Source organism: Pteropus medius, unplaced genomic scaffold (assembly GCF_902729225.1).
Source record: "Pteropus medius unplaced genomic scaffold, Ma_sr-lr_union100, whole genome shotgun sequence".
In the NCBI taxonomy this organism is placed as follows: Eukaryota; Metazoa; Chordata; class Mammalia; order Chiroptera; family Pteropodidae; genus Pteropus; species Pteropus medius.
Window position 1 is genome coordinate 2,641,255 of NW_024351731.1, and position 26,904 is coordinate 2,668,158.

The window sequence follows — 26,904 nt, forward strand, 5'->3', positions numbered from 1 at the left end:
CTTCTCTACAGCCGGAAGAACCGTGTTGCCCGCTGCCCACAGCTCCCATCCACTGGGTGAGGTGAGTGAATCCCAGGCCCCCAAAGCACCGACAAGCTCAGGCGTGGGTGAGACTTCCCTCCTACTATTCCAAAGGGGTAAGTGAGATGAAGAAATAAAATCTCCCTCTGCCGAGGGTCTCCTGGGTACGCACACGATGCCAGGCCCAGCACGCGCACCCTCAGCCGGTCCTGACCTGTGACACGGGGCCCCGGCCCCAGTTCACAGCTGGGGCGCCCTGACACATCAGACCGTGAGCACGTGCCAGGGGCGGCGCTTCGAGTCTCTGCCCCCGGGAACTGGCAGAGAGGGAGCCGCGACTCGCACCTGGGCTGACGGCAAACCACGTCCTTTTCTCTTAAGATCTCGGCTTTCTCCGTCTTGATCCTCCTACAGAAAGGCCGCCCGCCACCGGCTGCAAACCTCTCCCGGCTCAACCGCTTCACGCTCAGAGACGAGCCTCTGCCAGTGCTCCCCATCGCCTCTGCCCTCCTCCCCAGGCTCTGAGTCTTTGAAAAAGAGCAATGGGGTGTGGGGGGCAGCGGGAAGCTGCGAACACAATCGTATAGGTATTATCAAAGTAAAATGTTTATGCTTACAAAACACACTGAAAGTAAATCCACCAAAACTACGCACTTCAACAAATGTAAACACTAATTCTCCAGAAGTCTGTGTTTTCTTCTTTGTTCTGTTCTCTGTTTCTCAAACATCCTGCCGCTTGTAAGCGGCATCATCGCACTGAGGGTTATAAATCTGGGCTCGGGACTGGGCCGCCTGGCTTCGCCTGGGGCCCCACGGACTCCAAGCTGGGGCCACGCCCCACCTCACTGGCCTCCCCCTTCTCTTCCGTAAATGGGGGTCATCATCACGCCCCCTCCTCCTCCCTTCGCGGGCTGTCATCAGGACCGGTGAGGTCATGCTGGTGACCTGCTCGTCACATTCTGGCACACAGTAAGAGCTGAATGATGGCTCTCGCAAGGAGCCTGCGTTGCTTTTAAAATCAGGGGGTGCAGAGCATTTTTAGAAGAATATTTTTTTAAATAACTTAAAGGCAGGGTGGAGGCAGGAAAATTAAAACTCGTTCTAATCTTCAAAGCATGTGACTGAGCCTTCTGTGCTGGGGACATTTCGAAGCTTCCCAGAATCTATCTTCATTTGGTGCCCGAGCACCAAGGAGAGATGACAAATGGGCCGGCAGCCAGAGTCAATTAGCAAGCCACCGGATGTGGGGACATTCCTGAGACTAAGCGGGGCTCTCCACTGCTGCGGTGCGTGTGTGTCCGTGCGCTACGTGCCGTGCGCTACGTGCATGTCTGTGTGTGTGTGGTGTGTATGTCCATTTGAGTCAGCCCTGATCTCGCTCCCTAGCCGGGCGAGTGTGACGGCCTCTTAGAGTCACTCAGCGTGGCATCTGCGGACTAGTCCCCATGGGAAAACGCCTGGTTATGGTCCAGGCGAGAGAGAGCCTGCTCCAGACCAGAGGTACACCAACGTCGCCACCAAGCTCGTCCCCCCTCCCCCGTGAGCACCTTTCCCTCCTTCTGCACCTGCCCTCCTGACTCCTTTCCTGCATCTTCAGCTTGTGCTGACTCCTCCTTTCCCTCTGTGTCCCCTGGGCCAGGCTCTCACTGGCCTCTAGGCCTTGGGACATGCCACGCCCTTCATCTGGCTGAAGTCCAGCACCCCGAGGAATCCTGATCCTCTGAGCTGGTTGGGGCCCCCTCCCTGGTGCCCCAAGCTGCCTTACCAGACTGGGACTGGGCGGGGCTGGCATGGCGCCAAGTTCACCTCTGTACGCCCAGGTCTCAGGACAGACTGAGTCCTCAGTAAATATGGAGCACGTTAAAAACACAGGTGGACTAGGCTAGACTCCGCGGGGCAGGGGTACGTGGGCTCTTTCATCCACAGCCTGAGGACGCTCTGCATGTCTCGCCTGCAGGAAGTCATCAGTGCACATCCGGGGGAGGACAGCAAGACGCTCCACGCAAGGCTGTGCTGGCACAGACAAGATGCCACCATGCAACAGAAGGCAGAAGGCTCCAGGAGAAAGGGGAGCACACTCCCGGTTTTAAGGGAGTCCCAACACCCGGTCAAAGTTCCCATCCCACTCTGATGGGAGCTGGAGGTGGAAAGAGTCAGACCGACAGCGCTCGAGGTGAGCGGCACACAGCCTGGATTTCAGGGGGACGCTGTCTGCCTCTCCAGGAGGGGCAGCTGAACCAACTGAACCCCCACCCCGGCTGAGGCAGGAAACATTAATTGCTTTTGCAAGCTCCAGAAAGATCATCCACCTTAATTAAGACTGGCCCATCCTGGGAACATCCATCAGCTGTTGGCTGGAGGTAAGAGGAGGGAGCCGGGGCGGGAGAGGAGGGGGCGGCCCGGGGTGCGTGGGGGTGGCCGGTGCGGAGCGAGCACCTTCCGCCCAACCCGCCCCTGTCCAGGGAGCCCAGCAGCGTCCTAATTAACCCGCGGAGGATGCCCCGGCCTCGGCATCACCCCCGCTTTCAATCACTCAATCCTCTAATTTCCCAGCAATTTAATTAAAGGATCTGTCCCCGTGCACTCAGGTCTCGCTTTCCTCAGAGCGGCATTAGAGGAATCGGGAGCCACCGAAGCTGATCTGACCGCCCCGGCTGCCCCATCAGAACAGGAAGGAGCCAGCGAGATGACTCGGACACTCCCCATCCCGACCCCTGACCCACAGCAGGAAATCGAGGCCCAGGAAGCAGAGGGAGCATCCTCAGGGTCAGAGGGCAACAAACCAGCCCTTCCCGCTCCCCGCCACCGACTCCATCCGGGTCTGTCATCTTCGCCCAGTGCCCCAGTGTCCTCTGCTCTAAAATGGCACGCTATCTGTGAAAATTAAATTCGCACGAGAGGAAAAGTATTTGGTTGCTGGCAATCGAAATGAAACACAAGCACCTTAGCAGCCCCCGGAGCCTCGCCCGCGGCCGGGCATCTAGCACAGGGGGCAGTAAACCACGGTCTGTGGGCCAAGCCGGGCTGCTGCCCAGTTTTGTGAAGTGGTGACAGATACACCACACCTCGTCATGGACTATTTGTGTCTGCTTTCAGGGGACAACAGCAGAACTGAAAAAGTGTGACAGGGACCGAATGGCCTACAGGCCTAAAATGTCCATCCGCTCTTTACAAGCAGCGCTTGCCAACCCCAAGCTGCAGAAGCCCGTTCTTCCACCAGGACCACTGCAGGAGCCGCCGAGTCCAGACACTATCCCGGAGCAAATGGAGCGGCTGCTGCCGTCATGTCCCCGGGTGCCCTGTGTGCCGAGAGCCCCCGGTCACAACTGAGACGTCTGCCACACTGAACCCTGCACCCACCCTACAGACGGGTGGGACATTTCCACTTCCGCAGGCACTTACTGAAGCTCAGGGAGCCTAAGGGACCACCTGGGGCCCGGGCGCCACGAGCTGTGGACACGGCCTCAGCCCACGCCACTGTCCGGATGCCAGGCTCCTCCACGCCGAGGTGGTGTCGCCTTTCCCCACCTGTAGGCCAAAGTGCACGAGAGCTGGGTGGGACCTCAGAGGTCCTCCAGCCGCCACCACTCACCATGAGGTGGGGAAACTGAGGCTCAGACAGCAGAAAAGACCTTCGAAGTCACTTGGAAAGTCCGTGGCAGAGATGGGGAAAGGGCCCGAGGCTCCTGGCTCCCTATGCAGTGCTCCATCCATCCAGGCAGGACGAGCACCTGCTCTGAGTCAGGTGAGGCGCTGGGCAGACCTTCTCTCCATCTACACAACATCCACGGATATGAGTCTCGTCGCCCCATTTATCAGAGAGCGATAACTGAGGCACAGAAATAGAAAGGGGTGGATCCCGGGGCGCACGGCCAGCAGAGCCAGGGCAGGTCGCAGCTCCTCCTGGGTCTGCAGTCTGCTTTCACCTCCCCGGGCTGGAAGCAGAGACGCAGAGAAGGGCCGCCCTCTGCTCCCAGGGCAGTATCTGCTGCCACCTCCCGCCTGCGCCAAGCCCGGTCAGTCGGCTTAGGTCACCAGGAGGCTCCTCGCTCCCCCTGCTGGTGGACGGTCGCCATAGCACCACTTCTCAATTTTTCTAGTTAAAAACCTTCCCAGGCCCTGCACTTACAGGCTGCAGAGGGATCCCACAGACTTCCGTGCAACTGGGATGCCCGTGAAGCATGCAGCGCTGGAGGAGAGGCTGCGTGTGTTCACATCCTGCCCGGCCACCTGCTGGCTCCGATCTCCAGCAAAATGCACATGCTCCTGTCAGAGCAATGTGACCTCCAGAAGCACAATTCCACACCTAGTAGGGGATATATATCGAGCATAGTGCTGACGCCGTACAATTTCAACCATATGAAAATAATTCCGGCAGCGAAACTACATTATAGAGATGCTGAAAGCATCGTATGACCTAAGGAGAAAAACGGTTTGGGGGGTGGACACATCGTGAGAAGGAAGCACCTTGAAGACAGCAGCCACCTCGGCCAGCATGAGATCAGCCTGACTTGAAAAATGGCTTTGTTTCCTTCTCGTTTGGCTCACATGCTGTTTTCCTGATTTCCTCTGGTAGTCTATTTGTGGTCTCTTATAGCTAGCTCATTGAGCTTAAGACGATTATTTCAAATTCAATGTCAAGTAGTTCATGGATCTCCGTTTCTTTAAAGTCAGTTACTAGGCTTTATTAGTTCCTTCCATGGTGTCGTGTTTCCCTGGTTCTTCTTGGGCTTTGCAGCCTTGTGTTGGTGTCTGCATTTGAAGGAGCAGACTCGCCTCCCCGTCTTTACCAACTGGTTTCGGCGGGTAAGGACCTTCTCCAGCCTGGTCCCTGGCTGACTGAGGCGGCTGCCTCCAGAGGCTGAGCAGGCCGGAGCCAGGGCCCAGGGCTGCTTCCGGGTCCACAGTCAGTGGGCCTGTTACAGTCAGGGGCGCTGACCGGCATGGCTCCTTCCAGGCTCCTTGGCAGATGGGGCTGCTGGGAGACGTGGACAGGCGGGGCTGGGACCAAGTCCCCAGGGGGAAGGGGCTGCTTCCAGACCTGCCGCGGGAGCACACCACAGCCAGCAGGCCTGCCGGCGGGGCCTGGGCCTGCCCTCTCAGAGCAGCCCCCCTTGGTCTTGCGCTCCGCCGGTGCCCCACAGCCTCCCACGTGGGCCCCAAGGCTCCCACAGAGGCACTTCTGTCCACGGGTGGCTGCCGAGCTGTGTCTGTGGAAGGACGAGGGCCGGGGACCTCCTGTTCCACCATCTGACTGGCATCACTCCCCAGAAACGGCTGTTACACCAGGGCTGCGAGGCTGGGGTCTGCTCCGCGTCACCCTCTCGTCCTGTCAGTATGTTTCCACGTATTTCTTATTTAATCCTCCCGATACCCCAAGAGGTCAGTATTAACCTCTCCTGGGCAGGATGTACCCATCACAGGTAGTTCTGCCACTAGCCCCTCCCTTATTAGTTTCTTCTGGTGATCCCCCGCCCCCTGGGGGGTGAGGCTGCTGTGTGGGCCATCTCTCCATCACCCTCGGGCCTGGTTCTGGGACAGTCAGAAAGGATGAGCAGAACCAAAGGACCAAAGCTGGGCTCTGGAGGAGGCGACAGATGGCACCCGGGCCCCACACGGCCTTCTCCCGTCTACGAGACCTGCCTTCCTTTTTGTCTGTTTTGTCATAGTTAATATAGCAAAGCGTCACCGCCTTCTTCGCCTGCAGGAAGTGTAACGACTGTTATCTACCACGAACCACCGAAGCCTTAAATTGCAGCAGGAAAGGTGACAGTGATAGATTAGAATTTTTTAAATCAAACGCAACGTGTCCCCGTCACGGCTAAGAGAAGGGCCGAGGTGACTTGAAAGGAATTTAGGAAATTTTGTGATGCGTGGTGAATTAAGTCGCCCCATCTAAGCACGCGTTTATTTTTTCTTCCAGCAAAGTATTAGTCCCCTTAATTGATTCCCAAATACTTCCTGCTATGACTTAAAACCATTAGCGCCGGGAAGAGACAGATGCGGATCTGAATCTCATCGAAAGTCAGGACGGAGAGTTCACTTCGAAATTTTAAAAGGGCCGAGGTGGAAAGAGAGATTTGAAATCAGTCTCGTCTCGAGCCTCGAAAGACGGAACGAAAGAACAAGGGGAAATGGTCCGTGACAACAGCTCATAAGTTTTAAATACATATTACAAGAATAATTAATTTGGTAAATTGGCTCCGTAGATACAGGTTATAAAATGAGTCACTGTCGCCTCGAAAATGCAAAACTCAGACGCAACTCAGGCAGCACCGACTTGCTGTGCGCGGCCACGCGGAGGGTCACGGGCCCCTTACTGAGCGCTGTCTCCGGGGCGACAGCTGTCCCTCCACCCTCGACACCGCGCTGCACGTCGCAGACCTCTTGATGAATCTCACTACCTCTGGGGCTATTTTATAAACTCCCAGATGCACCGCGGTCACCTGGACAACAGGTGAGAGCAGCTGCCCCTCCCAGTGCTGGCCAAAGGGCTGGATGCAGAGGCCCAGGCAGAAAGCTGTGGATACCGGGCCGCGGCGTTCTCTCCTCATGCCCGTCAGTGCAGTGGTGAGGTGGCGTGACATCCCAAAGTTACCCAAGTACCAAGCGGTGGAGTCGGGCACAGGGTCTGTCTTGCCTGGGATTCTGCTCCCTAGTCAGTCTGGCCTTCCCGCGCTTCGTGAGCCGATGGGAGGTGGCTCTTATTACTTGTGTTACCAAAAAGGTCCCCTCCTCAGCGGACTAGCGCTGCCGACATGGAACTGGCTGAAGGGGCACCCGGGAGACAGCCTGAGGCCTTCGAAGCCCAGGCCAGTGAGCGCTGCCCTTGGCTTATTCCCCGGCCCCACAAGGCTGGTCCCCGTCTTCCACCTGGACCTAGGCTGTCTCTGCCCTTAGCTGGCCCTGGGTCTCTCTTCCCCGGCTCCTGTTCACACTGCTCTTGCCTCTTGGCCACACGCTTCCTAGGCTTTCGCACCATGGCGTGGAAACTGGCACACTGCCTCGAACCTTGCCCCGTCCTGAGAATTTTACCTTGTCCCCCACAACCTGCCCTGGCTCTGCTTTTCTGACCTCAGGGCTGGAAGAGGGGAGGCAGCATGGCACACGGATCCTCATACTGGATTCAAGTCCCAGGCACAGCACTCTCTGGCCTCAAGTGTCACCAAGTACAGGTTACTCAACAAGCCTCTGTTTTCTCAGGTGTAAAAGGGGGAGGAGAGTTGGCAGAGGGCACTTTGGTTATGAGCGCAGACCTTGCTGAGGCTCAAATTCTAGCTCCGGTACTTCCTGTGTGACCTCGAGCAAGTTTCTTAACCTCTCTGTGGTATTATTTTCCATCAATGAAATTCTAATGACAGCACTTAACTTGCTGGGCTGCTGTGAGGACAAAATGAGAAAATCCATACACCTGACAGAGTAAGCACCATAGAAGGGCCAGCAGTTCAACTTAAGACACAGGTGGATGGGAAGATTAAAGAGCCTAGTGGGCGACCTGGCACACAGTAGGGACACAGGGACAGATCATAAAACAGAAGGCAGGAGCTCATTCAGCCTTTCAGCACCAACCTTCACTTCCGGCACAAAATACAAGGTGGATCAAAATGTACTCGAGTAAAATGGCCCAGGGGGAACAAACCGCTCTGAGAGACCATGTGGCTCAGAAAGGCCGCCCTCCGCCCCCGCCAGCTTAGCATTAGCTCCCCAGGAAAGGGCTTTAGAGAGCCAGGCCCCCCGCCCTGCTTTACCCAAACACCCACAGGGGGCCTGTAACAGGGACAATTCAACTTCCTGTATTTCCAGTAATTCGGGGGTGTGTGTGGGAGATGGAACAGAAAAATAGTCTGCTGCACAGCACTGCTGCGAGCAGATACTCCCCAGGAACAAGCCTGAAGGGGCCATGCCAAGGGCTGGGTGATTTAATAACTCTGACAGAAACAGTCCGTAGATATAAAAGACCACCATGAATGGTATTAAATGGCAAAATTCTTTCTCTCCTTCTCTCCCTCCCTTCCTTCCATACCTAGCACCAACTTAGGTCTCACCATCAGGTGTCCTGCCTTCACCTCTGGGGCCTTCTCTCCTGGCCAGATGCTCTAGGCACCTGAGGTTCCTGTTGCCACAGAGTCATGGGGTAGGACTGTGAGTTTCAAAGTCAGACAGCCCACTTCTCAATTCTGGCTTTGCTTCTTACTGGCTGCAGACTTTGGTCAAGTTTCCTAACCTCCTGACTGACATGTTTCCCTCTCAGATGAGGATAAACTAGAACTTACCCGCAGGCTTTGTGTGGAAGTCAAGGATGGTGACTGGGAAGTGTTTAGCACAGTGCTGGACTAGTCTTACATTAACTCTTGGCTCTTATTACTTGTGTTACCAAAAAGGTCCCCTCCCCAGTCTGGGGGTGGTAAAAAGAGAAAAGTTTGTTCAGGTAAACAATTTGCACACCTGGGACATACAACCTGTGGTAAAAACCCAAGGCACAAGTCTCTGAGACAAACAGGAGGCCCACTTATATAAAGTGCCTACCCTGGCCCGACTGGTCCATTTGTATGCAAATGAGGAATCCAAATTTGCACATTTCGATTGGTCCAAATAGCACTGTCCTGATTGGTCCAAATTGTGCATCCTGATTGGTCATTATGACGCTACTCTGATGGGTTGGTGAAAATGCAAATGAAGATATAGCTGTGCATCTCTGATTGGACAGGGCAAGTCTCAGCCCATTGGTCAAAATATGATTCCACAAACTCCTTTATGAAGTGCAGCTCTGCCCACAGAGCAGTGCAGGGTCACCCCACCAAGGTCTCCCCAACTTTTCCCAAGTGGGAAGTGTCTTCTCTTCCTGGCTTGGGGCAAGCAGTTACTTTCCTCTTAGCAGGAGAGCAGCCTTCAGGCCCTGCTGGAGTGGGCGAGAGGGTGCCAACAGTGAAGGCCAATGCGCGGGGCTGTGGACTCCACCTTCCTCAACCAGAGCAACCACCACTGCATCTGTCTGTACATCTGCTGATACACCTGCATGAGATTTCATTTGAAATAAGGGTCCTTAGAGGAAACAAATGTTGACCTCAGTGAGTTGGATGGTGGGTGATGTCAAGCAACCCCAGGGCCGGGAAGGGTACAGGACGACTCGCCTCGATGCCCTGAGAATGCTGGGCACAGAGCAGGGGCTCGAAAGTTGTGGGACTTAGGAGCGCCTGGACTGAAGCTTTGGTCGAACAACAGTGCGTCTCAAGGGATTCTGACTGTCAGGACAAAGCGGACCAAGAGGACCAACTGGTAAGGAGGGGCACTGCCACGTCTTGGCTGGCAGCAAATCGGATGCTGGCATAGGAAATGAAAGGCATGATCGCTCACCCCAGATGGCGGGCCCGAAGGCAAATCTAAATGCTTCAGAGGGAGAAAGAGCATCATTGCGTTCTAAGGGCCTTGGGTCTCAAATGGGGTGGTTCTGGCTGGGGCCCAAATCCGAGATCTCAGATCAGGACAGGGAAATGGAAACCACTTGACCTTACAGAAGAACCAAGGTGCTCAGGCAAGTACTGGTTTTATTCTACCCACCTCGCTTCCTTAGAAAGGGAGGTGAATAGTAAAAAGTGCATTTTTTTTAAAAAGCAAAGAATGCCAAGACTGTAAGCTGAGACCTCACCTGTGACTGGAGTGAAAGTCACTGAATCACGGTTACTTCACGCAGTAAGAAGCACCGTCGGTATCGGAGGAGTGTAGACCTTTGTAAAGCCTGGAACCCCTCCCCTCCCCCCCTGGAGAGGTTAATCGAAAACCGTAAGGTCACTTCCCCTGTGATGGCTGTCTCCCTGTCACCAGGTTGCACAGAAGTCCCAGGTGAAGATTCGGCACCTCAGTGGGGTCAAAGAGTTGGGGCTGTGACTCGGGGAGGATGCTAATGGGGCCCGGGGGTCTCTGAATCTTGAAGCAAAGGGGCAATGCGGTGTGGGCCATGTTTGAAGAACTGATGCAAGTCTTTCCAGAAGCAGATGATACAGGGTAAGTATGTGTATGTGTTTGTGCTGGGTGCAGGGGTTCTGTATTGCTGGTGACGCCAACTGCCTTGCCCACCCAAAGTAGGACAAGGAGAGCCCCCTGGTGGCCGGGGCCAGGAGCACAGAGGAGAGCATCCAGGAGCACGGTTCTGCAGTCTCCCTGCCCCAGGAGCCCGGCAGCCCTGCCCCACGGCCCTGTCCAGCAGTGCGTGACCCCTAGAGCTCCTGAGCCGCCTGTCCCACGGCCGGCTCCTCCACGGGTTGCATGGCCTCCTGCACGTAGACGATGAATTCCGAGGCCTCCCCACCCTGCGTGTAGACAGTCACCGTCTCGATGCCCTCCACTTCATCGGACGACACGACCAGGTGGTGCTGCTCGGCCAGCTCCACGGAGGCCTGCTGCAGGGTCTCCTGAATCATGACCGTGTGGTTGGAGCTGGGCTCCTCATCAGTGACCTGTGGGGGAAGGGAGAGAAAGGTCACACGGTTCTGCTTCTGGGTCCAGCCATGACAACAGAATCACTACTGCTTACGGAGCATCTAGTGCATTCCACATAATCCTCTCCACAGTGCTCTAAGCTCTCTCTCCCCCCTGGTTTGTTACAGCTGCAGAAAGCGAAGCTCAATGCGGCAAAGCAATATGGCCGGGGGCCCGGCTGTGGCTGATGGTGGACCCCAAGTTCAAACCCAAAGTCTGAGCTCTTCTTTTGGTGCTAAGCTGCCTCCCAGAGGTGTGGGGATTGCCAAGGGCATCAGGTTGTAAGGCATGGCAACCGTGCTGGCGGTTAGTGGAGGCTCCTGGAAGTTCAGAGCTCGTCCATTTGGCAGTGAGAAAGGAACGAGGTTTATCCTGAATTATATATGTCCACACTCTGGGAGCTCATCTCTCTGTATGAAGATCACTGTCACACTAGGCAGAAGCAGACCCCTGCCAGACTGATGTTCCCTGGTGTCATCAATCATTGCTAAGTCCTTACCCCTGTAGTGGAGGGGTGGGGCAGCCTGCTGATGGAAACGCACTGCCACAGAGCTGGGCAGGAGAACGCGTCTGTCCGTGCAGGGGCCCTGCTGACTCCTACAGCCAGGCCTTTCTCAGTAGCCCCAAGCAGGGGCCTGGAGTAAAAGAAGAGAGTCTGGGATCGTTTCCCTAAGGAATGAGAGTCCTCAGAGGTATGGAGGATGTCAGAGGTCCAGACTTTCCAGGGTGAGTCTGAATGGCGAAGTGGAAACACCTGCTTTGTCTTGCACAAAGCAAGATCCCAACAGCAGCTCCACCACCTGTGAGGTGTGAGGCTTGGGCCACTTTCCCCTATAACCCTGTTTTTCCATCTATAAAGTAGGTGAAAAAATGCCCACTTCGGAGGATTGCTGGGAGAATCGAAGGAGATGCTCTGCGCAAAGTGGGTGCTCAATAAATAACATCACTGCCCTTTCGATGCCTTCGTTCGTTCGTTCAATAATGCTTTTTACTACCGGAAAGGTACTGTGCCATGCCAATGACTCATTCATTCGACCAAACCTGTCATTTCATCAGGTCCCAGTAGACTATGCTCCATGAGGACAGGAACCTCACTCTCTTGGCACAGCTCTCTTCCCAGAGCCAAGCCGGATGCCTGGCACACAGCGAACGCTCGGTATTTGCTGAATAATGATCTACCAGGTGCCAGATGCCGTGGCAGGTGCACGGCAGACCAGAGTCTGGTGGGGCAGACGCAGAAGCAGAGCGCGCCACCACAGTGAAGAGCCGTGATGCTCCCACAGCGGGAGCAGCAGTGCAGGGTGGTCGGCGAAGGCCTCCAGAGGAGGGGTGGGGATGGGGCTCCGGGCAGAGAGAGCAGAAGGGGAGAGGACACGCAGCAGACGGGGACCGACAGGCTTGCGCGGGCAGCTCTCGCAAGCTCCCGTTGGTGATGCTTCCGACTCCTGTCTGGTGTTTGGCAAGGGGGAGGGGAGCTTCCTCCTCCTTGCCCGCCCCTCTGTGACACGCCATGACTCCAAGCTGTTTCTGGGAATGGCCCAACTGGTTTCGAGGGGTCTCACTCCAGCCCCATGATAGTACCATTCCCTGCAAGCAGGAAGGGCTGTGTCAGCCGGGAGGGATCACGTCTGATTCAGAGAAAAGTGGGAAAGGCGCCTCTGGGGTGGGTCCCAAACGAAGTTACGGAGTGGAAGAAACTTTTAAGTCGGCTGGCAGAATTCACGAGAAGTTAGAGAGCTATTCGTAGTGGAAATTAGTAACACGTGTAGCCTGATTTGTTTTTCTAGAATGAATCGCAACCTTTTCTTTCTTTTTCTGTTTGTTTCAATTTCATTTAAACAAGAGAATGCACTGTGAACTAAGACTTTAGAAGTCAATAGTGATTTATTCCACTGTGAAAGCGAGCACCTGACAGAAGGCTGGGGAAGGGGAAGGAATATACAAGTTTTTCTTCCGTTAACAGTAATTTCTATACAAAAAAATAAAAAGAAGACGTGGGTGATTTATACTGAGGTCCCATGACAAAGCAAACCTACTGCACTTAGGTGAACAGAGATGACGTGACAAAAATGGTGCGATCCACCAATGCCAAGGACTTTGAGACGTGCTCTTGGGCAAGCCGCCGTTATAACTGCCATCAGAGCTGGAGCCTAAAATGAGCAAGGAATTACTAACAAACTTTCCACTGGCTAAAATTCCTTGTCCTTTGAAACAATGCTGCCACCATGATGCCCAAGTACTGACCAGGGCTGAAACCACAGCCACTGGCAGGGAGGACCCTGCGTAGCCCAGGCCTTTGATGAACGGAGGCCGTAGCCTCCTGTTTCCATGATGGCAGGGTTCTCAGTGCCCGCCTGGGAGGAAGCAAGAGGTCCCAAAGTGACTGAGACTCGGCCACTGCCCACGGATGCAGAAAAGACAGCGAAAACCAAGGGGAGGCCACCATGCCTGAAATAAAGGTAATCAACACGCTCACTTGGTAGCATCTGGGCTGGGGGCCGCCTCATGGAAGGCGATGCTGTCTGCAGACGGTGGCGGAAGATGTTACAGGTGGAGAAGACGCTGAGCAAAGAGCAGGCGTGCGCCCACAGCCCTGCCGTCAGCCACCCCCCAATCACCAAACCCACGGAGCAGGGTTCCTTCTTAACCTTTCCAGGAGGCTGTGTGCTGACACTGCTAAGCCAGCCGCAGCCTTACTCACTGCTTCAGTAGCCCGCTCCCGGAGCCCAGGCTTCCCCACGGCTCACTGCCCGCCCACGGAGCCCGGAGGATTCCTGGGTCTCCATCCCCAACATCCTCTCTAGACCCCTCATCTGCATCAAGGCGTCGGCTCCTGGCTGAGCGTGAGATGCCAGCCCCTGCTCCTGAGCTGCAGACCACAGGCAGGTCTGGACTGGGAGGTTCAAAGTGGACGCGTGTCAAATGTGCCTAAGTCACAGGAGGGAGCGTGTGTTGGGGAAGTAGTGGCAGGGGAGGCCTGAGATGAACTTCACAGTCAGATCCTGAGTTCTCATCAGTGGGTGAGAGACCGAGACTCGATCTTACAGAGGAAGATGCCGAAGGTTCATGGAAGACGGCCCCGCACCATCCCCGCATGGCACTCCGGGCACGGAACTCGCCCGACGTGAGGAGTTAAAGCTTTCGGAGTGTTAGTTAGATTTCCCTCACTATCCATCTGAATATTTAAATTTATTTTGCCATATTACTTTCCAAAGTATTAAATCTATCTAAAGACCATTCTTTCTCCATTTCTCTTTTCAGTTTTCAGTTCCAGCATTTTGTCTGCCAGAAGCACCATTAAGTTCATCCGCTGCTAATTACGAGTACAAACGCAGGCCCTGGGTACCAAAATTGATGGAGACCAAGGAAAAGTGCAGTTTACGGGGTCCTGCAAAGAGCATCCTTCTCAGTCTGCACAGGTGGAACGGGGGCTGCACGCCATTGCTCTGTCATGTCACTGAGCACCTGACAGGTGCCCAGCAACAACCAGGGGCCCTGAAGTCCCCCCGCCGCCCGTAGCTGCACAGCGTTTATGTTCTCACGAGGTCTCATGAGCAGCTGTGCCAGCCCTGCTGATGCCGCCCGTCCAGAAGCCCCGCTTTACAAACAGCGGATGTGGGAACATCGCAGGAGGATGAACAGGGTGGTGGCTGCTTTACAGAGGGCTTTATGAGGCTTTCTGCAGAGTGAGCCCCTCCCCTGCCTTCACGCAGCCCCAGTGTTACATGTTTCACACTGTTAATACATCTTACATTTCCGCAAACCACGCACTTCGTCCCTGTCCCCGCAGAACGCAGCGTGCACCAGCCCCTCGCAGCTCACCGAACGCTCCCTCACCCCTCTCTCGAATCATTTCCACACAACGTCCTGTGGCACTGGCATTTCTGCCCCATGTTATAGGTGGGGACACAGGAGCTTCTAGTGGCTCATTGACTCATCTAGGGTCAAACAGCCGGAAAGTAACAAGAGCTGGATCTTGGTCTCGGTGACCTCAGGTCCAGAGACCTTCCGCAGCTGGTACAGTGTGACAAGGACAAAAGGGTTATATGCCACAGATCAATAAGGTTAAATTATTGCTCTTGACCCAAACCAATCAGTTTTGGGATGGCTGTATAACTCTCGATCGTTCCTTTTGTTTAAAACAATCACTCCAGTAGCTTAATCTATTACCACAGGCTTTAAATTGTTCTCTGCAGTAGAAATAATATGGCTTCACCGTGTCATTATGCTGAGATGGGTGCTCCATTTTCCCCAACAGTAACATCTAATATATCTTGCAGTTAAATTATGAGCAGCAATGATAGCTTAGTTGAAAACCTCAACCCTTGTGACTGTATAAATTATTCACTGAATCGGGCTGAGTTCTGCCCACCTCTAGTGCTGTAGAATCTAGATCAGCTCACAGACCCAGGCACTCTGCTGGGCTCTGCTCAGGCTTCCTGCCGAGACCCCTCCTCGTCTGCGGCTGCAGGCCCTCACTGGGCCCTGAGAAGGAACGGTTCAGGCTGCACCGCTGGCCCCAGGTCCCTCTGAAGGATGGACGGAAACAGGTCACCATCCCTGGCACGGGCCTCAGCCAGGCGGGGGCTGCAGGGCCGGGCCACACCCTCGTGGTTCTGCCCCCATTCCCTGCACGTGACCCCCGCGCCATCTTCCTTCACACTGCTACTTCCTCTTCGATAAGAACACGACAGGTTCCTCTGTTCAAGTGCCCCCTCGCCTCGAATGCAGATGTCACGAGAATGGCCGAGGGGACTGGAGACAGGGAACACAGCTTCCTCCTGGACACCTCGTCCTCAGGAATCCCCGACGTCGGCCAGAAGTGTGTGAAGGGGGCGACTCGCCAAACGGGATGCCCACTGGGGAAGCGGTGGCCCATGGCGAAGCCTGCCTGGAATGGCCCTTCCTGGGGACAGAACTTCACCTTTGTGCACAACTCGCGGACGAGAATAAACACACACGTCTGCGTCACGCCTTTCCCCCAAGCTTTCAGAACACTTCTTACCGCCTCCTGGGGCCCGAGCCCCCCACATGCGTGTGCGGCTCCCCCAGAGGCCCCGTTCCTCTAAGCTCAACCACCTCCACAGACGGTTCCGAAGTCTATTCTGACAGCACTGAGAAGCCCACACGGTGGGCTCCGTCGAACCTCGCACGTTATCTCAGCCCGGCTCCCGGCTCCCGGACGATGAATCAAGAACGATAAATAAAACCTCTGCTGGCCCTGAAATGAAACCAGAATGACACCTACTGCATGGATGGCATCGGTGTGATGTGTACTCAGCTTATTACTCATAACGAAGGTCACCTCCAAGGGCAAGCGTTCAGGTGCTGTCCATGCTCCCAGCATCCCGCGCCCTCCCTCCAGCCTGTCACCTGCGCCAGGCTGGGAAGATGCCGACCCCAAAGACCCGCTGAACGAATGAAGTCCTGAGCCATCGCCCCGCTGTGGGGAGGGGGCGGCATCGCCTGTGCGTGTCCGCGTCGTACGCCACACGGGTCATTTTTTTCTTCTACTTTTTCTGTCTTCTAGATTTTAACAATAATACAGTCCTTTAATAATTGGGTAAATGAAAAGGTTCAGCGAGGAACAAGGGAAGAAGAATTGCAGTGAGGGGAAGGGACGGGTGAGGACACGCACGGGCATTTTCGACCATTCCAGGCTGCCCTCGCTGGTCTTCCAAATGCCACAAGGACGAACAGGGTTTTGGCAAAGATGACACTTTCCCTCATAAGCAAAGGACAGGCGCCCGCACTGTGCTGGACACCGAGCAGGCACTCCGAATGGTGCTGGGGAAACTGAAGTCCCCAGAAGCGGCCTGCAGGTGGGGAGGCCAGACAGGGCTGGCACTGGGCCTCAGCCTCCGCGGGAGGCAGGAGGAGGGCCAAACCCAGGGCTTTTCCGGATTCACCTCGGAAAGAGAGGAAGCTGTGTTACAGAGCGAAGGCAACCAGCTCCAGCGCGAACAGACGCTAGTTCAAGGTCAGTGTCCTAAGGAAGACTCGCGGTCTGATTTCTGAAGGCAGCTCCCAGCACGAAACGCTGCTTGTCCGGTCCCCACGCGTGAGCAGCCTCAGCCCAGCACTGCTGAGGCCGTCGTCCTAGTGAAGATGGCAGACAGGCCAGCGGCGAAGGCTGGCTGGGCCGAAGGTGACTGCGAAACCAGGAGACGGGCAGAAAGCGTGCTTCACAATCAGAGCAGAGGAGACGCGCTGGTTCTCGCTCCGGGCCGCTAGAGGGGAAGGGTGTCCTCCTCAGATGGGGTCAGGGACGTGCAGCTACAGGACACCAGCACTTGCTCAGGCACCTCGAAACAGCGAGCTACGGACAGAATAGCCATCTCTGACGAGCCACCCACTCACACGTCTCACGTGCTGGGTCCCCATGTCCTTCACGTGACTTCGCAGCATTCTTCCGTCCCGCTGGGATTTAACACGTGTCCGACACGCTGGTGGAGCTGGAAACAGACCCGTGAGCCCCACACATGTCCCTGTCCTGGAAGGCTGACCGGGACCCTTCCCCCGGACACGCAGGCGCAGAGCCTGTGGCGGGCAGGGGGCTCTTCCTGCAGGAGATGGCCCTGGCCTTGAGCACCAGAGTTTCCAGGCCTCGGGGGAATGCGAACGCCTTCTGAGGTCCGCTCCTCTGCAGCGGTTCTCAGACTCCATGACAGGAAGAATCGCAGGCTGCAGACCAAGCCCAACACAGTCACACGACGAGAAGGGGGAAGGACACCTCTTCTGCTGAGAGTCCCCTGTGTGTGCTTCAGCTCTGCGAAGGAGCCTGCTCTCCCAGCAATTAAGGTTTCACACGCTTAAATTATAACCAAGCAAGGGCCTCCCGTAACATTCTCAAAACGGCAGACCCATTTCACGAAGTTAATAAGCCAGCACACTGCCTTTCACAGCCCTGGGTTAGGTGCAGTGCTGTGTATGCTGGAAACAAAGGGAAATAGTAAATAATATCCTGAATCTACAGAGGAAGGAAAAGGTATAAACAAACACGGTGCATGAGAAAGCACCGTAAATTCCCAACTCTAGAAATATATATGTACAGACAGGACCAAACACAGGGGGAGAGACTTGTGGCGATATCAGAAGATACTCACAGCTGGGAAGAAACCATTCGTGCGTCAATGAAGATTTAAAGCCTTTAAAAAAGGAAAGGACGTGTGGGAAGGAAGGAAGGCCGCTTCGTCTCCCCTCCGCTCTGCTTTTTCTTGGTTGTTAGTAGCCAGCAGATTCTTTTTCTGAAAGTGCTGATCCCACAAACGGTCCACAGCGCACACTGTAAGGATGGCTGGCCACAGACCGTCGCCATCCGTCCCGGGTGCGTGCCCTGGCCCTCTGAGGCGCGCAGCGTCCGGCTGGCCAGTGCACGGGAGCCCTGCTCCTCAGCCTAGGGCAGCAGGGCGGGCCTGTCCTTCGGGCTGGGTCCCCGGCCTGCAGGGAACAGGAAGGGCCAACTCTCTCGGCTGCGGGAGAAAGGCCTGGGAACAGGAAGACTGGGCTGTCCTACTGGCACCATGTCCATCACTGGGTGAGGGCGAAAGGCTCCCATGCTGACCACCAACCCACTGGAGATGGACGCCTGGGCAGCAGAAAGTGGGCGCACATGGCTGGGGTGCACACCAAGCACGGTTCAGTGAGGTCTCCATAAGGAAAACTTCTCTAGTTAATGGTGGTAAAATGGAGTGAGCCCTGAGTGACGGGGCGGTCCCTGCACAGACTGGTGGGGACGCATGGGGCTCACAATGGCTACCGGGTGCCATCCCCTCCGGGGGCAGTGTCCGACGCCTGGCCCTGCCGCCCCGCGGCCTGGCTGGGTGCTGTCCCCTCCAGGAGCAGTGTCTAAGCCCGGACCCTGCTCTCGACCCCACCCCGAGCACCAGCACAGACAGCGCTGACGTTGCCGTCCTGCGCAAACCCGCACAGTCTGAGATCCTGAGGTGAACCCCACGGGGACACCAGTTCCCGCTCATCGAATCCACACGCCACGCTCCTGGCCACGTGCACGTCCCCGGCACGGCCGGCAAGTCTGCCAGCCTTGACTCTCCTGCATCCGTCCTTTGCCTGCTCTCGTCTGTGCACCCCTTCTTGCTCGGAACCCCTCACTCGACTTCCCCTTATTCTGAACAAGTGGCTGCGTAATGTTACTTGGCATCGGCTCTTCCCGTCGGCCTCCCCAGGGCCGTCCCTGAGGAAATCACTCAGAATGCCTCAACAACTGGGGGCTGCAGGGCTTCGATTATTTCTAGCCACAGACACGTCAGTCTACATAGCGCTACTCTGGGTTTGTCTACCTGAAACAGGCAAACAACTTGCCCCACACCAGAAAGAGACTCTCAGCCAGCAAGGTGACACTGCGGACGGGGAGGGAGGGTCAAACACGACCCGCCCGCTCTGGACCAAGCCAAGCAGCAGCAGCTCAACAGTATTAACACTCAGATGAAGTGGTTTCTGCAAATTGCACCAACCGAGCTGCAGCTTCTGGGGGAATAAAAGGGAAATGGAGGCTCAGAAAACGGAAGAGAAAAGAGAAGCAAACTTCAGCAGACTGACACTGCAGCTCAGCAACACGGAAAAGCGCCAGAATGGGGTGGGGGAACCTCATCCTCTGTTTTTCTCAGACAATTTCTACTAGGGCTACAGAAACATCGTGGAGCTTATTTTTACTTTTAAAATTTCACAAAGAAACGGAACTTCCAGCCACCGTTAAGCAGTCAGGAGGGCCCTGCAAGTAATAAAAGCTACGAAAGAGAATGAAGTTTTGAAAATCAGCCATCGGAAATCATACCAGAAACAAACCTCTCAGAGAAGTTTTATGTAAGAAAGAAAATGAAAAGATTCAAATGGCTAAGGGACAACTGAGGAAGGCTTACAAAGGACAAGAGTTGGCATTAAGTGACAAAGGAGAAGAACCCATGGCCAAGATCCTGATTTTTCGTCCCTGGACTGAGATGCTGAGGTCACCATCCAGTGACAGCAGAACAAATATTCTATAGAGTGTTGAGTGTGAAAACAGCTCAAGAGGCGACCCGTGTGCACAATCAGGAGCTCAATACCAGTAAAGCTGGAGAGTTCCAGGATCACATAAGTGGCCCGCGAGGTTCTTTAGGCACGAGCCAAACCTAACTAACCGAAACGTGCAGTCGGAAACTGGTTGCCACAGTAATAAGCGCTGTGGTAAGGGGGGACTTCGGTATTTATACAAAGATCAAAAGGACTGGGAACGAGAGACCAAAGATGCAGATCTGGGCTGCAGACCTCCGCTGTCTGACAGAGGACCCGGCGTGAGATCACCTGACGCTCGGAAGCGGTGCACGCGGATGCGCTCAGCCCCTGCAACGTGCAACGGATCCGGCCGCCTGCAGGAGACGTCTGTGACTCCCTTGCCTGGGCCTTCCAAAGGCATCTGAATCCATCACGGTCGTAATTACACTACGCTGTCAGCCAGCACGGAACGATGTGACACTGCCATCCCACAGTGAGGACTAACGGAAGGTAGCAGCAGTTAGAGAGGCTAGAAGCTGCAGTTACTAGCAATTCTTTAAAAATATACACGTTCTGAATCTCGTGGGAAAGATGGCTTAGGGGAATCGCGATGGCAAAACCACCGCAATGGGAAGGTGGGATAAATGCCACAACCGAAGATGCTAGGGCTTCGTTACGGTGTCCAAGAATAAAAACCTGCCACCGTGACGGCTCCCGTGCCCCCAGGCAAATGACCTGCCAACCAGGAGGTTCTGCAGGGCAGCGGTGAACAGAAAGGAGAGGACAGGCGACTCCCGCACCGCTTCCGCCACGTGGACGGGGCCGGAGTCTGGACGAGTCCAAACGCGCCTCCGGGAGAACGAGGAAGCCCAAAGCCGCTCAGTCGCCAGTTGTTTGAGCTTAAAGGGACAACGGCACAGGGGGAGCCTCGCCGCAACCATTCTGTGGGTAGAATCGGGGCGGGGGGATCGCAGCTCAGGCCCCCTTCACGACGATGCAGAAGGCTGGGACCCGTGAAAGGTTACGAGAGCGTCTTCTGTCGGCCCTCTTGTCGTGCAGTTAAGGGATCAAATTAATAGAATGGAGGAATTGTTTTTGAAAAATTAGGAAAATGGATTTTGAAGCCTCACGTAAGTCACTTTCCAGATCCCATGTCCCATTATTTTGCTGCAAGTCTTAAGAAATGTCCGACATCTGCCCCCAGCGGGGGGACGGGGGGACGATTCTGGGCCCCCCTCGGGTGGCTCACAGAGGGCAGAGGGTGAGGGGTCTCCCGAGCCAGAGGCTGTGCTTGAGAAGTCCCTTCTGCAGAGCGGCTTCTTCCCACCAGATGCCCTGTACAGACGGATGGTCTGAGAACATTTCAGGGACGAGATTACTCAGGCCCTTAAATTAAAAACAGGACAGGCTGGACCTGCCCTTCCTTGCAAAAGAGCAACTGATATACATGGTCGGCCATAGAAATGAATTGCATTTCCTTGCAAAAATAATGAACTGCAAATACACAACGGTTCCAACGTTGGCCGGCAACCAACACATCCTCCAGCGAGAACTGTTCCCAAAACTGCCACTCGCTCTAAGCACTGCACGCTGAGCCCGCGAAGGAGGCTCTGCCTGCTTCTCTCCTCCCCACGTGTCCTCAACTTACCCTCCAGCACGAGCCACCACAGGCGGTCTGCTCCAAGATGACAAAGGGCTGGGAAAGCAACTGGGCAAAATGGGCTGCTTTTGGCAAAGCTGGAATTTCTGTTTTTTTTTTTTAATCGGCAGTCACAGCAAGTCGAAGAGCAGTTGGGATTTTGGACAAGATTACAGCAGCACAGTCCTGCGCCACATCGGGCTGAGGGTCCCATGGGGAAGGGGCAGGTGCCTGCAGGCCCAAGGCCGTCTTAACGGCTCCTTCCTGGTGCTCCCTGCCTCTGGGACCCTGGCTGACAGCTTGGAAGCATCGAGCACGTGGAGGAAAAACAATGAGTCGAAGAGTGGCAATCCTAGGGGACACTGCAGAGAACCAGAATGGGGACAGAGACACAGACCTGCCCATAGTGCTGCCAATCACTGTCGCCACCAAGACGGTCAGTCCACAGGAGGCGGAGCGATGCGTGACTCCCACTCTGCCAGGCGCCCTGCTGCACCCGACTGCCAGCGACCCACGACACCTCTACTCCCCTGCCAAGGCCTCCACGAAGCCCGGCCTGCCCCGCACCTGCCCCCACCGCAGACCCAGGTCCAAGGCAGGCAACCACTTGGTGCTCCCGCGGAGCTGGGGCACCGGCCCCCTCCCCGAAGCAGCATTCGTTACTTCAGGTTGGACCTTCCTGTTGAAGGTCTGCGTTCTTCATGCCTCTTGACTGGTTCCGCTTGTTCCTGTTTTGCTTTTCGGCTCTAACGTACTACGTTATTTACTTATTCATGAATGCAAACTCCTCGACTGTACCATTCACCTGCTTTGTTCACTGCAGTATCCCAAGTGCCGTGAACGGCACCTGGCAGGTAGAAGCAGCTCGGAGGGGGTTTACGAGTGAAAGCATGAATCCTTTCCCTTGAAAGGCTATTTCCCTCTTGAGAGCCGGACTTGCCTTTAATCCTGCAAGCCAGCAATGGTAGGCAGAACCCTGCCTCCCCGACACGAGGATGTGCCTTTCCTAATTCCGGAACTTGAGAATGTTACCTTGCATGACAAAGGGGACTTTGCCACTGCGATTAAACTGAGGATCTGGAGATGGGGAGATTATCCTAGATTAGCCAAGTGGGCACCCATAAGTACAGGGGTCTTCATAAGAGGGAGGCCGGAGGGTCGAACTCGGAGAAGGCCATGTGGCACCGGAAGGAGCAATCAGAGTGACGGGACCTCAGAAGGGCTGGGCCTGCAGCTGCTGGCTTTGAAGATGGGGGAAGGGGTTCAGGGGTCGAGGAAAGCCAGAGGCTCCAGCAGTTGGAAAAGGCACGAAAGCCCTTCCCAGAAGGAATGCAGCCATCCGCGCCTTGATTTCAGCCCAGTGAGACCGTTCAGGCGTCTGACCTCCGGAAGAGTAAGGTAATGCGTCTGGGCTGTTCTGAGCCACTCTGTCTGTGGCACCGTCACAGCTGCCACAGACGGCGACGCTCACAGAGGGCATGTGCAGCGATGTGCAGCCAGCGCCCGCCAATCACTCAACAAAATGTGACTTTCAGTCCAGAAATAAACTCTGATCCATAAAAATAGCAAGGAGTGATTGATTTAAGCCATCAGACAATGGTTACGGTGGTTGGTGTTATTTTAAGTCTTTTTTTTCTTTTAAATTTTGACTTGGAGATGCTTATGATAACATTTCCTATGCTGGAAGGTCTCACATTTAACCTGCTTAGGCAGTTTTATTAATCAAATAATAAGTTCCCTCCTCATAAAACCCTAAAGCAAGATTTAACAAAAAGAAAGAAAAAAATATTTAATGAAAACCATTGGGTCTTAGCAAACACAGTTCCTTCATTAGAGATTCTCACGTGTTTCCTCCGGCTGGGCCGGTGAGGTGCGTGTGAGGCCTGCTTTCTGGACATTTCAAAACGCTCCATACCCACAACTCTAAACGCTGACGCTTGAGAAAAGAGAGAAGTGACAGGAAATCACTGAGGGCACGTTTCTGTGTCTGACCGAAAATTTAAATGGTCTGAATTACGGGTCGAATCTTGTCCATGTTTCATTAAAAAATAAGAAAGCAACCTAATAAGAAGAAACAGTTTTTCTCCAGCACCCCCAGCCTATCCACCAGGCCTGCCCTTACTTACATCCCAGAAACCAAAAACCCAGAGACTGGAGATGTCATTTTCAATTATCATTAAAAAACTGATATGTAAGATTCTATTTACATTCATAAATCATGAAAAATAAAAGTAGAAACAGAATACAACTATTTTTTTATATGGAAAAGAAATATGAATTTTTTAAACATTCAGAACCAATTCACGTACAACGTAGAATTTGTTTATATATATATATATATATATATACGCACACACGCACAATAGTAACTTTAAGAAGATCTCAAAATATGTTATCCAACAGTATTTTCGAAATGTTTTCTGCAGTATACTGCAGATACTTTATGACAAGATGTCACGTTCTTGTTTTTCTCTACAGGATGTAACTGGAGAATCAAAACATAAACCCGCAGTGTACTCAACCCTCCTTAACGAACACTGACAGAGCGACTAGCACATGGGATACGCTGCGCTGAGAAAGACGAGGTCCCCAGCATCCAGGGGCTCCTCGCATGAAGGGGGAGCTTTACTGTCTTCCGACAAGCGCAGAGTTCACACTTAAGTGGTTCTGGCACCCTCGTTAAACAGATATAATCTCTCTACTGCAAAATCCTAAACCGGAGTGTAATTAAAAGAAAAAAAAAAATGAAACTAATTTATTTCTCTACTAAAAACAGCTATATTTGAATTTAAACAACAGGTCGGGTGGAACTCAGCCATTCTGCCGGCGGGAGAGCCCGGCACGTTGCGACCCCTCTGCCGTAGGCATGGGCGTCAGTCCATACGTCCACTCTCTACCCGTTATTTACCAACGGCCTCGGGGAGCTGGCTGCCGGGCCAGGAGACAGGATAATGCCCAGGGCACACATTCTCGGGGAACATTTCCAAATGCAGTTCCTTGAGATTGTTAAACAGTGACACTCTCTTCAAGAAGCCAAAAGAGTCTGTGACGGGTGCCTTCAAGAAGCAGAAGAGTCTGTGACGGGTGCCACTGTTTTCCGCTACTGTGAGCACGTCATACCTGTTCATGCTGCTTGTACCGGATGCTTATCTGCCTTATCCCTTGTCGCGCTGTCAGTCTAAGGCCTCGAAGCACATCTAAGCTGCATCCTAAACCCGCAACCTCATGTCTCACTGCATTGCCTGCGATGCTCAATAAGTCATGTCCCTGAGTAGCAGCAAATCAATCCAGTTCCTAGAAAGAAGACGCAAATCACAATCGGTAGCATCTCCTGCGATGCTCAAAAGGATGTGGCGTGTCTGAAACATCCACAGGTCTCCCGACACCCTCCCAAGTAGACCCTTCCTGAGAGCCGGGTCGAGCTCAGGATGCCACATGTCACGATGCGAAGGAGGAGTTTCCGAAGAGACTGCGATCGCGTAAATAAATACAAAGGGAAGCTCAACATGTGGAGCCCGGAAGAGTATGAATGTGCCCCAGCCACCGCAGAACAGCGGGCTGCTGCGGACGGAAACGCCCAACGCCCGAGCCCTGGACTTCGGCCAGGGTCCTCTGCGGGAAGCCACCTAACGGAGGACGCACGGCCCACACCCCTGTGGATGTGCCGAGTCTGCCCTGTGCGTCGAAGAAGCCGGAGCTGCCAGAACGTTCTAGTTCCCCAGAGAACTGCTTAGCGAGAAGTACGCATGTCACGCTCTCGTGGGGCCCTGGGCACACCTGCGGCACCGTCGTGCGACAGCACGAGGATGTGCACCCCGACTCGTCGAAGGCAGGTCCCCGAGGACACCTCACGCAGGGGCCCCAACGTGAAGAGCCACACTGAGAAGCGTCTTTGTTTGCTGCTGCTGGGAACATTTTGCTGTGGACTGTCTCGCGTTTCCTTCTTGTTCTGCTGCAGAAGCAGTGCCCGCTGTCCAGCGAGCTCGGAGAGCTCTTCCGGCCCCCTGCTCCGTCAGGGACCTGTCCCGACAGCCTCCACGAAACAGCCCCAACCCGCGCTCCGCGGCACCGCCCTCCCCCGCCTCCTCCGTGGCGCTTGGTCACCATCTGACACCCTTTCTGTCTTGTTTATTTGTGTTTTATGTGTTTTCCCACTAGAAAGTAACTGCCTTGTGGGCAGACATTGGTTCTCTCCTGGACCCCTGGCGACACTGCCTGACAAGAGTGGGCACCGACTAAATAATTATTGACTAAATGACTAAAAGGATGGATAACTAAAACCCTACGATCTTCAGTCCAAATTTCCCCATGAAAGTGAACTTTGATTTTAAATTATATACCTTGGCTCTATCCTGGTTCCGATGTGCTTACTGTGGTTTTGTTTTTTTGAAGTATTTGTGTAAGCCAGCCTAAATCATTTGTAAAATGAAGCAGGAGACAGTAGAGACATAAAGACAGAAAAGGAAGATCTAATTATCAAACACAATGAATTATAACAGATGTTAAAGTCTCTCAGGATAGAACAGAAAATGAGCCAAATGGTGTAACAATTAATTGAGTAGAGTAACCTTTATTCAAAAATGATCCTTTCCTCCTCTAGTTCACTCGCCCTCTACTGATCTGATCTGGGTGACATCTGACATTTTAAAAGGCCAGTCCGCTGGGAACCTTCCTGGATTCTCCGGCTGTGCTCACAGTTCCCACCCGTCCCACTCACTGGTGCCTTAGGCACCAAGGGTGCTTTTCACAACAGATGCGTCCAAAAGTGTCCACAGCACACTCACTGTCACTCTGGGATTCTTTGGAAGGAAATTAATAAAGTTTCCAGAATTTTCAAAAATATATCATACCTCTCCCCCAAAACACACCTCCACACATGAGCTACTGAAAAGACAATTCCCTAATAATCAGAGGCAGAATAAGAAATGCCTGAGACTAGACCAATTTCATTCCAAATGCTACCCGGGGAAAAGTTAAAGCCTCAAAACCCCACGGGAGTAGGGAAGATAAAATTTAAGAGGTGAGGGGAGGGTCCTTACCTGTTTCACGACAGTCACTGTCCCTGGAGCCATGGCAACCACCGAGGCCACAGCAGTGGCGTCGTGGGTCTCAGTGCCCAGCTCGATAATCTGCTGGAGAATGTTTACAGCTGTGGGGTCAAGTCGGTCACCTTAGAGGAAAAAGCAAACAGGAGACCATTAAGGCCACTGGCACTAAAGGTCACTGCATGCAAAACCAGCCCCTAATCAAGGCCACTCTAGGTGGTACCTCCCCAGTGGACGCACTCAGTAATCACTCATTTTGACAACAGAAATAATCCATATGGTACTTCATAACTTACAAAGCACTTACACATGAACATCTCAATACTCTGAACGACCCCGAGAGGAGATGGCATTGTGCGGACATCACCCGCATTTCACAGACTAGGGACTCCACAAACAAACCAAGAGACTTGCCTTGGACCACTGGCTTGGTTACGTCACAAAGTCAGGGCTCAGGCCCAGATGTTCTGAGTACACACTTGGTGACACAAGACTGGCTGCCTCTCAAATCAGAGCCCTGAGAATCACCAGCTGACACGTTCCCTGCAGAGGCGGTTCCCCCTGAGCACACACATGCAAGGTGGTCCCTGGGAGGGAGCCAAGGAAATCACACGAGGTATGGGCAGGACATCCAAGGGCATCTCAATCATCCAGCCAACAGGCTTCACGATTCCAACCAGTTCGGGCTTGGGGTTCTATTTTAATTACCTCTAAAGACTGGAATCCATATTA

At 54.1% G+C, this 26,904-nt stretch overlaps 1 protein-coding gene across 4 annotated transcripts in view; it reads right to left on the bottom strand.

The window, feature by feature from the left end:
- Positions 1-9,548: 9,548 nt before the first annotated feature.
- Positions 9,549-26,904, bottom strand: part of ZFAT (zinc finger and AT-hook domain containing) — a 117,319-nt gene continuing 99,963 nt past the window's right edge. For 3 of the 4 annotated variants that reach the window (XM_039845899.1, XM_039845901.1, XM_039845897.1), the window contains 2 exons: positions 26,167-26,297; positions 9,549-10,475 (listed from right to left, as the gene is read on the bottom strand). In XM_039845899.1, coding sequence (XP_039701833.1) covers positions 10,236-10,475; positions 26,167-26,297 — 371 coding nt within the window. In that variant the 3' untranslated portion in view covers positions 9,549-10,235. Of the gene's footprint in view, positions 10,476-25,222; positions 25,927-26,166; positions 26,298-26,904 lie in introns of those variants that run through there. The other variant, XM_039845900.1, reaches the window with a different exon arrangement.